We start from the raw sequence: 13,352 nt of genomic DNA on the forward strand, positions 1-13,352 counted from the left end.
CTAAGAATCCAGTATTAGAGGCTATTCCGTCGCAACCAAGGAGAAAGAATATAATACAACATGCAACTAGCTCCTAGAAGAGCAGGATATCGCCAAAAGCTTGTCTTCAACAAATGTTTTCTCGGCATCGGATTTGGTACAGAGCTCTGATAGAAATGTAATTAGGTTGTGGATAAAACTAAACAAAGTTGTTTTGGAATAACATGCTAACATGACCAAATTATTTGGGCAGCTGGATTAAAGCATCCTACAAGAGCACTTAATCTGAAATGCTATGAAAGGTGCAGGGGCTGTTGTGTGCAATGTTAGAAATGTTGTTTTCTGTTGCTCTTGGGTGTCCAGTCATTTATGAAACACAGTATTTTGGCAGCATACCTTGCTGTCATCTTCAGGTGATAACTGTAGAATGAGTTGTCTTTCCTGCATCACACTCATTCTAAAATATCACATGAAGGTGATGGAAAAGTACACTGTCCAAATATTATGCGTCATAAACATCTGTAGCCACTAAGCAGTGAAAATAGTTGACTACCTGAAAAGATTAAGATCGCATATTACAAATGTCAGCTGTAAGCAGAGCCTCCAGATTTAAGAAGTAGCTGTACTGCTCTCTCCAGCAATTAACTATTGCCATTCAGCGGTTCCTGCTCCATACACAGCCTCTGTCCGTCAACATGGGTATACCTACATTTTGTAATTTTATAGCTAATTTTAAGTTCTTCTGAGGTATCCCTCTAATTTTTATCCTATGTTGTATTTCAGTTGTACGTCTGAAGATGATCACATGATGATTGAAACTGGTCACCTTTAATAAACGTGCCTTGCGATCTAGACTGTTAAAATTAATTTCAAAGATTATTGTAAGACAGAGATTTCAGAATCAGATTTTAAATTGTAAGACATTTCCAGGGGCCGATGTGGCCTCTGATCACAATTAACTGGTTCTGAACTGCAGATTAAAACTGAAGAAAATGCAAAAAAGGTGGAAATTTAAGGAGATGGGACATGGATAAACTGAAAGAGCCAGAGGTTGTAGAGAGTTTGAGAGTGACTATTGGGGAACAATTGAAAAGAACAAGGGAAGGAATACAGAAGAAGAAGAATGGGTAGCTTTGAGAGATGAAATAGTGATGGCAGCAGAGTAGTAAAGAGTAGGTAAAAAGATAAGGGCTAGTAGAAATCCTTGAGTAGCAAAAGAGATATTGCATTTAATTGATGAAAGGAGAAAATATAAAAATGAGGTAAATGAAGCAGGCGAAGGAAATGCAAACATCTAAAAAACAAGTGACAGGAAGTGCAAAATGGCTTAGCAAAGATGGCTAGAGGACAAATGTAAGGATGTAGAGGCATATATCACTAAGGGTAAGATAGATACTGCCTACAGGAAAATTAAAGAGGCATGTGGGGAAAAGAGAAGCATCTGTATGAACATCAGCAGCTCAGATGGAAAGCCAGTCCATAGAAGGGTAAGCAGAAAGTTGGAAGGAGTACAGGGCTATTACAAATGATTGAAGCGATTTCATAAATTCACTCTAGCTCCATTCATTGACACATGGTCACGACACACTACAGATACGTAGAAAAACACACAAAGTTTTGTTCGGCTGAAGCCGCACTTCAGGTTTCTGCCGCCAGAGCGCTCGAGAGCGCAGTGAGACAAAATGGCGACAGGAGCCGAGAAAGCGTATGTCTTGCTTGAAATGCACTCACATCAGTCAGTCATAACAGTGCAATGACACTTCAGGACGAAGTTCAACAAAGATCCACCAACTGCTAACTCCATTCGGCGATGGTATGTGCAGTTTAAAGCTTTTGGATGCCTCTGTAAGGGGAAATCAACGGGTCGGCCTGCAGTGAGCGAAGAAACGGTTGAACGCGTGCGGGCAAGTTTCACGCGTAGCCCGCGGAAGTCGACGACTAAGGCAAGCAAAGAGCTAAACGTACCACAGCCGATGGTTTGGAAAATCTTACGGAAAAGGCTAAAGCAGAATCCTTACCGTTTATAATTGCTACAAGCCCTGACACCCGATGACAAAGTCAAACGCTTTGAATTTTCGGCGTGGTTGCAACAGCTCATGGAAGAGGATGCGTTCAGTGCGAAACTTGTTTTCAGTGATGAAGCAACATTTTTTTCTTAATGGTGAAGTGAACAGACACAATGTGTAATCTGGGCGGTAGAGAATCCTCACGCATTCGTGCAGCGAAATCGCAGTTCACCAAAAGTTAACGTGTTTTGTGCAATCTCACGGTTTAAAGTTTACGGCCCCTTTTTCTTCTGCGAAAAAAACGTTACAGGACACGTGTATCTGGACATGCTGGAAAATTGGCTTGTGCCACAACTGGAGACCAACAGCGCCGACTTCATCTTTCAACAGGATGGTGCTCCACCACACTTCCATCACGATGTTCGGCATTTCTTAAGCAGGAGATTGGAAAACCGATGGATCGGTCGTGGTGGAGATCATGATCAGCAATTCATGTCATGGCCTCCATGCTCTCCTGACTTAACCCCATGCGATTTCTTTCTGTGGGGTTATGTGAAAGATTCAGTGTTTAAACCTCCTCTACCAAGAAACGTGCCAGAACTGTGAGCTCCCATCAACGATGCTTTCGAACTCATTGATGGGGTCATGCTGCGCAGAGTGTGGGAGGAACTTGATTATCGGCTTGATGTCTGCCGAATCACTAAAGGGGCACATATCGAACATTTGTGAATACCTAAAAAAACTTTTTGAGTTTTTGTATGTGTGTGCAAAGCATTGTGAAAATATCTCAAATAATAAAGTTATTGTAGAGCTGTGAAATCGCTTCAATCATTTGTAATAACCCTGTATATAGAAGCTCTATACAAGGGAGATGTACTTGAGGGCAGTATCATGGAAGCGGAAGAGGATGTAGATGGAAAGATAGGAGCTACGGTACTGTGTGAAGAATTTGAAAGAGCACTGAAAGACCTAAGTCAAAACAAGGCCCCGGGAGTAGACAACATTAGATTAGAACTATTGATAGCCTTGGGAGAGCCAGCCATTACAAAACTCCTCCATCTGGTGAGCAAGGTGTATGAGACAGGCGAAATACCCCTAGACTTAAAAAAGAATGTAATAATTGCAATTCCAAAGTAAGCAGTTGTTGACAAGTGTGAAAATTACTGAACTATCAGTTTAATAAATCACAATTTCAAAATTTAACATAAATTCTTTACAGAAGAATGGAAAAACTGACAGAAGCAGACCTCAGAGAAGGTCAGTTTGTACTCCAGAGAAATTGGGAATATGCAAGGCAATACCGACCATACAATTTCTCACAGAATACAGGTTGTTGTTGTTGTGGTCTTCTGTCCTGAGACTGGTTTGATGCAGCTCGCCATGCTACTCTATCCTGTGCAAGCTTCTTCATCTCTCAGTACCTACTACAACCTACATCCTTCTGAATCTGCTTGGTGTATTTGTCTCTTGGTCTCCCTCTACGATTTTTACCGTCCACGCTGCCCTCCAATGCTAAATTGGTGATCCCCTTGATGCCTCAGAACATGTCCTACCAATCGATCCCTTCTTCTACTCAAGTTGTGCTTCAAACTTCTCTTCTCCCCAATCCTATTCAATACCTCCTCAGTAGTTATGTGATCTACCCATCTAATCTTCAGCATTCTTCTGTAGCACCACATTTCGAAAGCTTCTATTCTTTTCTTGTCTACACTATTTATCATCCACGTTTCACTTCCATACATGGCTACACTCCATACAAATACTTTCAGAAACGACTTCCTGACACTTAAATCTATACTCGATGTTAACAAATTCCTCTTCTTCAGAAACGCTTTCCTTGCCATTGCCAGTCTACATTTTATATCCTCTCTAATTCGACCATCGTCAGTTATTTTGCTCCCCAAATAGCAAAACTCCTTTACTACTTTAAGTGTCTCATTTCCTAATCTAATACCCTCAGCATCTCCCGACTTAATTCGACTACATTCCATTATCCTCGTTTTGCTTTTGTTGATGTTAATCTTATATCCTCCTTTCAAGATGCTATCCATTCCGTTCAACTGCTCTTCCATGTCCTTTGCTGTCTCTGACAGAATTACAATGTCATCGGCGAACCTCAAGATTTCTATTTCTTCTCCATGGATTTTAATACCCACTCCAAATTTTTCTTTCGTTTCCTTCACTGCTTGCTCAATATACAGATTGAATAACATCGGGGAGAGGCTACAACCCTGTCTCACTCCCTTCCCAACCACTGCTTCCCTTTCAAGCCCCTCAACTCTTACAACTGCCATTTGGTTTCTGTACAAATTGTAAATAGCCTTTTGCTCCCTGTATTTTACCCCTGCCACCTTCAGAATCTGAAAGAGAGTATTCCAGTCAACATTGTCAAAAGCTTTCTCTAAGTCTACAAATGCTAGAAACGTAGGTTTGCCTTTCCTTAATCTAGCTTCCAGGATAAGTCGTAGGGTCAGTATTGCCTCACGTGTTCTAATATTTCTACGGAATCCAAGCTGATCTTTCCTGAGGTTGGCTTCTACTAGTTTTTCCATTCGTCTGTTAAGAATTCGCGTTAGTATTTTGCAGCTGTGACTTATTAAACTGATAGTTCGGTAATTTTCACATCTGTCAACACCTGCTTTCTTTGGTATTGGAATTATTATATTCTTCTTGAAGTCTGAGGGTATTTCGCCTGTCTCATACATCTTGCTCACCAGATGGTAGAGTTTTGTCAGGACTGGCTCTCCCAAGGCTGTCAGTAGTTCTAATGGAATGTTGTCTATTCCCGGGGCCTTGTTGTGACTCTGGTCTTTCAGTGCTCTGTCAAACTCTTCACGCAGTATCATATCTCCTGTTTCATCTTCATCTATATCCTCTTCCATGTCCATAATATTGTCCTCAAGTACATATAGGTTAAGGAAAGGTAAACCTACGTTTATAGCATTTGCAGACTTGCAGAAAGCTTTTGACAATGTTGTCTGGAATACTCCCTTTGAAATTCTGAAGGTAGCGGGGGTAAAATACAGGGAGTGAAAGGCTATTTACAACTTGTAAAGAAATCGGACGGCATTTATGAGTCGAGGGACATTATAGGCAAGCAGTGTTTGAGAAGGGAGTGAGACAGGATTGTAGCCTGTCCCCAATGTTATTCAATCTGTACATTGAATAAGCAGTAAAAGAAAGCAAACAAATATTTGGAGTAGGAATTAAAGTCCAGGGAGAAGAAATAAAAACTTTGAGGTTTGCTGATGACATTGTAATTCTGTCAGAGACAGGCAAAGGACTTGGAAGAGCAGTTGAGTGGAAAGGACAGTGTCTTGAAAGGAGGATATAAGATGAACATCAACAAAAGCAAAACAAGGATAATGGAATGTAGTCGAATTAGATCAGGTGATGCTGAGTTAATTAGATTAGGAAATGAGACACTTGAAATAGTAGATCAGTTTTACTTTTTGAGCAGCAAATAACTGATGATGGTCAAAGTAGATTGGCTATAAAATATAGACTGGCAATAGCAAGAAAAGCGTTTCTGAAGAAGAGAAATTTGTTGACATTGAATGTAGATTTAAGTATCAGGAAGTCTCTTCTGAAAGTATTGTATGGAGTGTAGCCATGTATGGAAGTAAAACATGGATGATAAACAGTTTAGACAAAAAGAGAATACAAGCTTTTGAAACATGAAGAATGCTGAAGATTAGATGGGTAGATCTTGTAACTAATGAGGAGGTACTGAATAGAATGAAGTAGAAAAGAAATGTGTGGCATAACCTGACTAGAAGTAGGGATCAGTTGGTAGTACACATGCTGAGAGGTCAAGGAATCACCAATTTAGTACTGGAGGGAAGTGTGGGGGATAAAAATCATAGAGGGAGACCAAGAGATAAATGCAGTAAGCAGATTCAGAGGGATGTAGGTTGCAGTAGTTACTCAGAGATGAAGAGGCTTCCACAGGATAGAGTAGTAGCATGGAGAGCTGCATCAAACCAGTCTTTGGACTGAAGATCACATTAACATATTGTGATTACTGATTTCTCCAATAATGTTTTAAAAAAATGTTTACAGTTAATGGCGAAAATTTAGAACTGTTCTCCTGCAGTAGCCTCACATACTATGCAACTATTCTCTACCCAATTAGAACCAATACTGTCGAAGTGCAATGATGATGTATGAAATATCTGCAATAGAATTCAGTAACAAACTTCACTGTAATTCATGTCACCTCTGCAATCCATTATTAAAGAAAACTTCGCAGTGTTTCCAGTGAGGTGTGATGCTGTTGCACATCTTTTCCGGTAGTGTCTCTCTTAATGTTTTAGTCTCTTGTGTACTTGTGTGCTGTGTGTGCTGTGATGAAATGTTATTTACTTAATGGCATTAGTTAGACGTATTCATACACTAAGTTAGTGAATGGAATGTTATTGAAAGTGTACAAAGTTTGGAGACTGTTGGATAAAACTGTTACTTTTCTGTGAGTAAGAGTTCTTGTAAGTGGTATTGCGTGGAATTATAGAGGTTTAGTAAGTCAGCAGACAAAATTAAATGTGCCATCACAGCAATGAGTAAAAGATAGGATTAGTTTATGGGAGGTAGAAATGCATTTGGGCTAAAACCATTACAAAAGTGTTGTTATTCTGAGGAGACCATGATTTAAAACTTTTAGAAATTTTCAGAAAATCATGGTTTGCACAAAGCCATATTGTCACTTTATTAAACAATCAGTTGTCATACATGGACCATTGTCAGGTATAATGTAACATGATAATCCGTCATAATCAGATGTATGACAAACTACAACTATTATCCAGTGTCACATCATAAACCAACATGTTAAATTAAGAACTTGGAGTATGTATAGCATACAGTAGATTTGTAGTGAAGCACATTGCTTGACTGTGAAGTGTCATGTCAATTCTATACTTAATATGTGCCCCAAATTTATATTTGAAATTACATGTTGGTTTATGACATGATGCTTGTTAATAGTTATGATGTTATATATCTGATTATGAAATCATATTATACCTGAGGATGGTTTGTTTATGACTGGACCTGGTTGTTCAGTTAAGTGACAGTTATGACCAAAACTGGTTGTTTAATAAAGTGACAATACAGCTGAGTGCAAACTGATTTTCCAGAAGTGTTTCTCTCCGGAAATAGACAGTCATGTAGCAGATTGCATGCGGACCCTGGCCCTCCTGTGGCAGTCTTATGAATGACTTCCTTGTCACTGTAATTATCACCTTTAGTGTTTCATGGAACCACCTTGAGCTTTGAAAGACTGATGCCATAGTCTCTTTGTTGGTGAACAAATTGCACTTTCAAGCATGGTGAAGACAGAGCTGTATCTGTGTATTTATATTTGCAACCCTACTGTATTGTTAAAACTAATGAGAAACATTCAAAATTACCTTCATTGCAGTATTCATTCTGTATCAACCATATATTGAACTGAGAACATTTACAAAGCTCTTCTACAGTTTTGATGTGGCACTGAGTGTATTACTGTGAGATTGAATTTGGCATCCAGATGCTTTTCTCCTTTCATAGCCACAGTCTTTCTTGTATTCAGCGATATCAGATGCAGTATCAATTCTATGCAAGTTGATCTGAGCATTCAACAACTGATGCTATTGAACGAGCTCATTTTGTGTTCAGATAGTGAATGAAGAATATGCCAGCTGTGTATTTCAACACATTCAGTTATATGATGGTTGTGCTTAAATTTTGTATCAGAAGTAATTGTAATTTGTTGATTCCAATGTTGGGCAGTTTATCCTTAAAATACGAATGAATGAATGAATGTTGACGCAGATACCTGTTCTGTGAAACAATTTGAAAAATATGTTAGTCTATAATTCTTTGGACATATCATTCAGTACACTGATGTTGGCTGCTACAGCCTTTCAGCTAAACAAAATCAGTGCCTTCAGAACTTTTACTTAGGCTTAGGTATCATTGGATGTGTGTTTAATTGAAAACTCTAGGTTGGAATATTGACAAGTGAACGACATCCTTCATCAGGGCTCAATGCATCATCATGCCCTGAAATGAGGGACATCCTATCCAGGATCCAGTCCACCCCTCTGAAGGCGGTGTTCCATCACCCACCGAACCACCTCAACATCCTAGTACATCCCTATGCCATTCCCAAACCCTGCTCCTTGTCACAAGGATTCATATCCTTGTGGAAGACCTAGGTGCAAGACTTGCATAATAAACCATCCCAGAATTTCCTATTCCAGTTCTGTCACTGGGTCAGCCCGCCCCATCAGAGAGCAGGCCACCTGTGAAAGCAGCCACATCACATACCAGTAATGCTGCAATCATTGCACAGCTTTTGTATTGGTACGATTACCAACCAGCTGCCTGTCAATATGAAGGACCACCATCAAACAGTGGCCAAGAGCAAAGTGAATCACCCTGTGGCAGAACATGCAGTTGCATATAACATGCTTTATTTCAATAGCTGTCTCACAGTCTGGGTCATCTGGATGTTCCCCTCTGCCACCAGCTTTTCTGAACTATCAAAATGGAATTTATGCTTACAACACATATTCCAATATCCCAATATCATCCTGGCCTCAACCTATGGTAACCTACTATCCCTATGTCCTCCACCCAATTGTTTTTGGGGCCTTAGTCATATAACCTCTGCCCAGTTCATGTCCCTGTCACCCTCATTGTGTGTTGCTCTCTGATGACACACCCACCTGTTGTCACCGTTCTTTGCTTATCTCCTTTCTGCTCCCCATCCCCCCTTCCCTCCTCCCTCTCCATGGCCTCGTGATGCTATGTGTGGCAGTCTTGTCCTGCCACATCCAATTCCAGCACACACTGCCAGGCATCCCTGACATCTCTCCCCACATTCGTACCCTGCTATCCCGCCGACTTCCACACCCCACTTTGGATTGCTGCTTCCATTTGATCTGACACAGTTGCATTCTGACTGGAGTGGTCAGAAATAGTGGTCATGGGTACATGAGGTGTGTGTGTATTTTTCCTTCCTGATTATTTTTTTTTTTTTTTTTTTTTCCTCCTCTCTGAGGAAGGTTTTGGCTGAAAGCTCAAATGTGTACCAATATTTTTCTAGTAACTGTCTGCAACTCTCTGTGTCATATTTAACACATGTAGCAATTCATTCTTTTCATAATACTATTAAATGAAAAGTGTGGTTGAGGCAGCATGTCCACTTGTTCTGTTTGCAACAAATCAAAGCTCTTGATTGTTTGTGAGCTGGTGATTTCTAGTACAAAGGGAAATGAGTTTTCTTTGACAGTGGATGTTTCAAACTCTAAGAGGGAACAACCTAATCAAACAATGTGACATACTGTGCATTTGTTACTTTCAATTATATCTGTACTCCTGAAGCCATTCTAAAGCATGTGGGAGAGGGTACATTGTGTAGCAGTTTCATGCACCCCCCTCTCTGTAATTCCATTTAAAGCTGACATGAAGAAACATGGATTGTAGGTATCCATCTGTAAGAGTTCAAACTTATGTAATTTTAGTTCTGTTGTTAAGCACATTGTGAGAGTAAGATCACCAAATTAAATGATAGTCACTTTTTTTTTTAAAGATCAAGCTGGTAGCTTTAGAGCATTTTAGATTGTGTGGAACTGTTTTGCAAGGTTCAAATGTATCCAGTGCTGGAACATGTGATTCTTGCCCCCTCTCCTCCCTCTCCCTCTCCCTCTCCCTCTCCCTCTCCCTCTCCCTCTCCCTCTCCCTCTCCCTCTCCCTCTCCCTCTCCCTCTCCCTCTCCCTCTCCCTCTCCCTCTCCCTCTCCCTCTCCCTCTCCCTCTCCCTCTCCCTCTCCCTCTCCCTCTCCCTCTCCCTCTCCCTCTCCCTCTCCCCTTAGCAAGACATACTTTGAATTTAGGGGGATTCGTGCAGTCTGAATGTGTACCCTTCTCTACTTAGAACTTTACCAAGAAGCTTCCTAAGAATGTTAAAGTTCCCAATCATGTGACAAACAGTCAGTGCAATCGTTTGATTACAGTTTCGCTTTCCAGTCACAAACTTCAAACTTTAAGTCTTATCCTTCCTGGTAGTGACAATTTCAGAAATAGTTGTACAGCGGAAACTTACATGAGAACTTCAAAGATTATTTTAAAATCTTGGTATCTGAGAAATGTGTAAAACTTATTTTGATATTGAAATTTGTAAATTTCAGAGCATGGCAACAGAACAACGTGAAAATTTAATTTTGGACGGAAATATGTGGAGCTCACACTACACAATGTGAAATCCAGAGTAACCGAAACATTAAACAATTCATCTACAAGGAAGCAATCTGTTTTCAATGAAATTACCATATGCCATCTGTCTGCAAAACAAATGACTCAGATTAAAATGTTAGTCCTGAATATTGCTAATCCTTATCTTTAGTCTTGCAAAAAATCACTGTACCAGAACTGCTATTGTAATTGCACAGCAAATGAACATAGAAATTAATGCATCTGACTTTCTGATAAAACTGCATAAAAATTTGCAGGCTAGCACTTTACTGAAACCTTCTACTGGTATTAAACCTCTGAAGTGATATGATATTAGTTTCACAAATAAACTCTGACAATCAATGTGTCTTACAATGAACATAAGCCTTGGTGGTAATTAAATCCATTGGTCCATGTGTGCATGGAATGCTCGTCTTTCTGCAATCGGTTGCTATTGGGAATATTGATGTGATTGTCAGTAATCAAATTTGATTTGCCATACTTGCAATGTGCAGTGGAAGATGGTATTTTACCAATTTCCATAAAGTGCTTCTCAGTACCCCACTCACGATGTGCAATGCAAGTGTGCAGAGAGAATCGTGAAAGTAAAAGTGAAAAATGAGGAACTAGACTTAACAACTGATAAATGAGATCAGATACTCCAAGTTTAACTAGGCTTCATTAAGCCACGACAACACTACACCTTTTCATAAGTTCTCACATCTAGACAAGTTAGCAAACATATTTCTGAATAACTCTTGTGTACAGCTGTCTTCCTGGATATTTGTTTCAATTATTGGACAAGTCTGTGTGCTTCACTATAAAATTTTTACAGCAAATTTTAACCGTATACAGTCTTCTAACAGCAAGAAACTCCACAGTTATAAGTATATAAAAAAGCTGGATTACCTTAAAAGTTGACTTTTATCATTTTTCCATAAATATAATCTCATATCCTCAGTATTTTCACTCAAAACATATTATTACAAAATCCATTTTAAATAATCCTGCCTCCATTATACGGTACACCAGCTTCCATTTATTTCAAACCGAGTACATTGCCAGACTGTCCAGCATACACTGACTGCTACTATCTGCCTTACTCTGACCAACATATCTGATCTCATACACAGTCTTACAAAGAATATGGTTATGTCGATATCTCAGAAGTTCAGTACAGTTACCAAATTCACAACTTCATTCACATTTATGACCAGAACTTACTGAAAATCATAAGGGCAAATAGTACAGCACCCTTTCAAACTGTAACAACAAATAAGCATTCACTAAGAACGTGGAAGCCACCATATATATGGTGAAGATTTCTCCATCGAACAACAATGAAATATTGGTAAAAAGAAAAAATTATGACTTACAACTTTATAAGTTACATTTTTCACAGAACTTGCAATGTTTGGTTATTTCTTTGTAAAAGCTTTTTGAATTTCATAGTTCCAGGGGAAGCAAATAAGCAGAAAATATAAAACAAATCATTGCCATGTTTATACACTTGTGGCTATTGCAGTAAACTGAGACACGAGTTGCAGAAGAAATCAGTTATCTGGAATAGGAGCTTGCTTTTACTCTTTTTGTCTTCACCTGTCCTTAAATGAAGATGTGCAACATTTTTGTGATTGTTTTGAAGAGAAGAAGAAAAAATTATTCCAGAATTGTAATACCAAAAGTTGTGGTATTTTTCAACCAGTTATAATGAAAGAGAGTAACATGTACTATTCTTATTAGAGTCATTATTTCAGGAAATGGCTATCCAAATGATTGATTCAATGAAGCGCAAAGAAAATGTTGTCGAATCATTAGAGTGCCACATCTGCAACCCTCCACGAACATTCACTGCTCCTACAACACTTATCAGTCATTACAGGAGCCATGCAGGTAAATGAAGAAATAGTGTACATAGTTGTTTAATTATTTTTACTTACAATTTTTTGCATTTAAATAGTCAGACTGACATCTTAGCTTTAATATTGGTCTTGCAGTAGTATATTAAATGTAATATATACGCAATATTTCAACAGCTGATCCAGCTGTCTTCCTCAGGTGGTGTGGGTTTTGCTGTTAGGTGTAGTCATTGCTAACCAGTTAGGAGCCCAAGTAGCGACTACACGTAACTGCAAAATCCGCAGCACATGAGGAAGACAGCTCGATCGTCTGTTAAAATATTGTGCATAAAATGGAAACAAGAAGCCAGGAAAATACCTGGAAGCACACCATTAGTCAGTCACACTGAAAAAATGTGGGAGTTCATGATGATGATGATGATGATGATGAAGTTTTTGTAGAGACTAATAGCTATCATACTTTCCAAAAATCTCTACTGGAGTGTGAGCATTTACATATCCTAAGAGAATGAGTTAATGTTGCAAATGACTAAAACAATAAAAACATACAAGAAGTTATGAGGTATAGTTAAGACAGAACAACAAAGGAACAAGAGAACAACTCCCTGTTTCTCTCTCACCATATGTGAGAGGAGCTAATAATTGCAGGGGCCCCCCAGTTGGAAGGAGCGCACCATCAGAGATGCTGGCAATCATGGGGGATTTCCTCGTGATGAGTCAATCATCTTCCCACTCCATGTCTACAAAACATGAACATAATGCAGCTAATGATTCCAAGAGCCTTCCCACTACACCACAGTCCCTCCTGGTCTCACGTAGTGAAGACTGTCAGTCCTTCACCACTGTCAATCCATTTATTATTCAGAAAGGTATTGATGCAGTTGCTGGCCCTGTGAAACCCTGCTCTCGTTTACGGAACGGCACTTTGATTTTCAAGACCAATTCTGATGGTCAGGCACAACAACTGCTTGATGCCTTGCTTCTCCCCAGTTACACTGTTCGTGTCGAAGCCCATAGAACTCTGAATTCTTCCCATGTTGTAATTTACACCAGGCTGCTCGACGGTCTCACCGAGGTCGAAATCCAATCTTATCTCTCTGATCAGGGTGTCATTGCTGTCCATTGTGTAATGGAAAAAAGTTGATTCCTCCTTAGTGCCTACCCGATCTCTCTTTCTCACCTTTGATAGAGTGATGCTTCCGTCCAGCTCAAAGCAGGCTATGAAATTCACAGTCTGGCCATACCTCCTGAACCCAATGCGCTGCTACCAGTGTCATCGTGTCAACCACACT

At 39.6% G+C, this 13,352-nt stretch overlaps 1 protein-coding gene across 3 annotated transcripts in view; it reads left to right on the forward strand.

Moving 5' to 3' along the window:
- The window catches only part of LOC126188055 (zinc finger protein 107-like), a 73,553-nt gene that overhangs the window by 34,874 nt on the left and 25,327 nt on the right, over positions 1-13,352 (forward strand). For all 3 annotated transcript variants that reach the window (XM_049929490.1, XM_049929491.1, XM_049929492.1), the window contains exon 7: positions 11,959-12,094. In XM_049929490.1, the coding sequence (XP_049785447.1) occupies positions 11,959-12,094 (136 nt within the window). The remainder of the gene's footprint in view (positions 1-11,958; positions 12,095-13,352) is intronic.

This window comes from Schistocerca cancellata, chromosome 5, assembly GCF_023864275.1.
Source record: "Schistocerca cancellata isolate TAMUIC-IGC-003103 chromosome 5, iqSchCanc2.1, whole genome shotgun sequence".
In the NCBI taxonomy this organism is placed as follows: domain Eukaryota; kingdom Metazoa; phylum Arthropoda; class Insecta; order Orthoptera; family Acrididae; genus Schistocerca; species Schistocerca cancellata.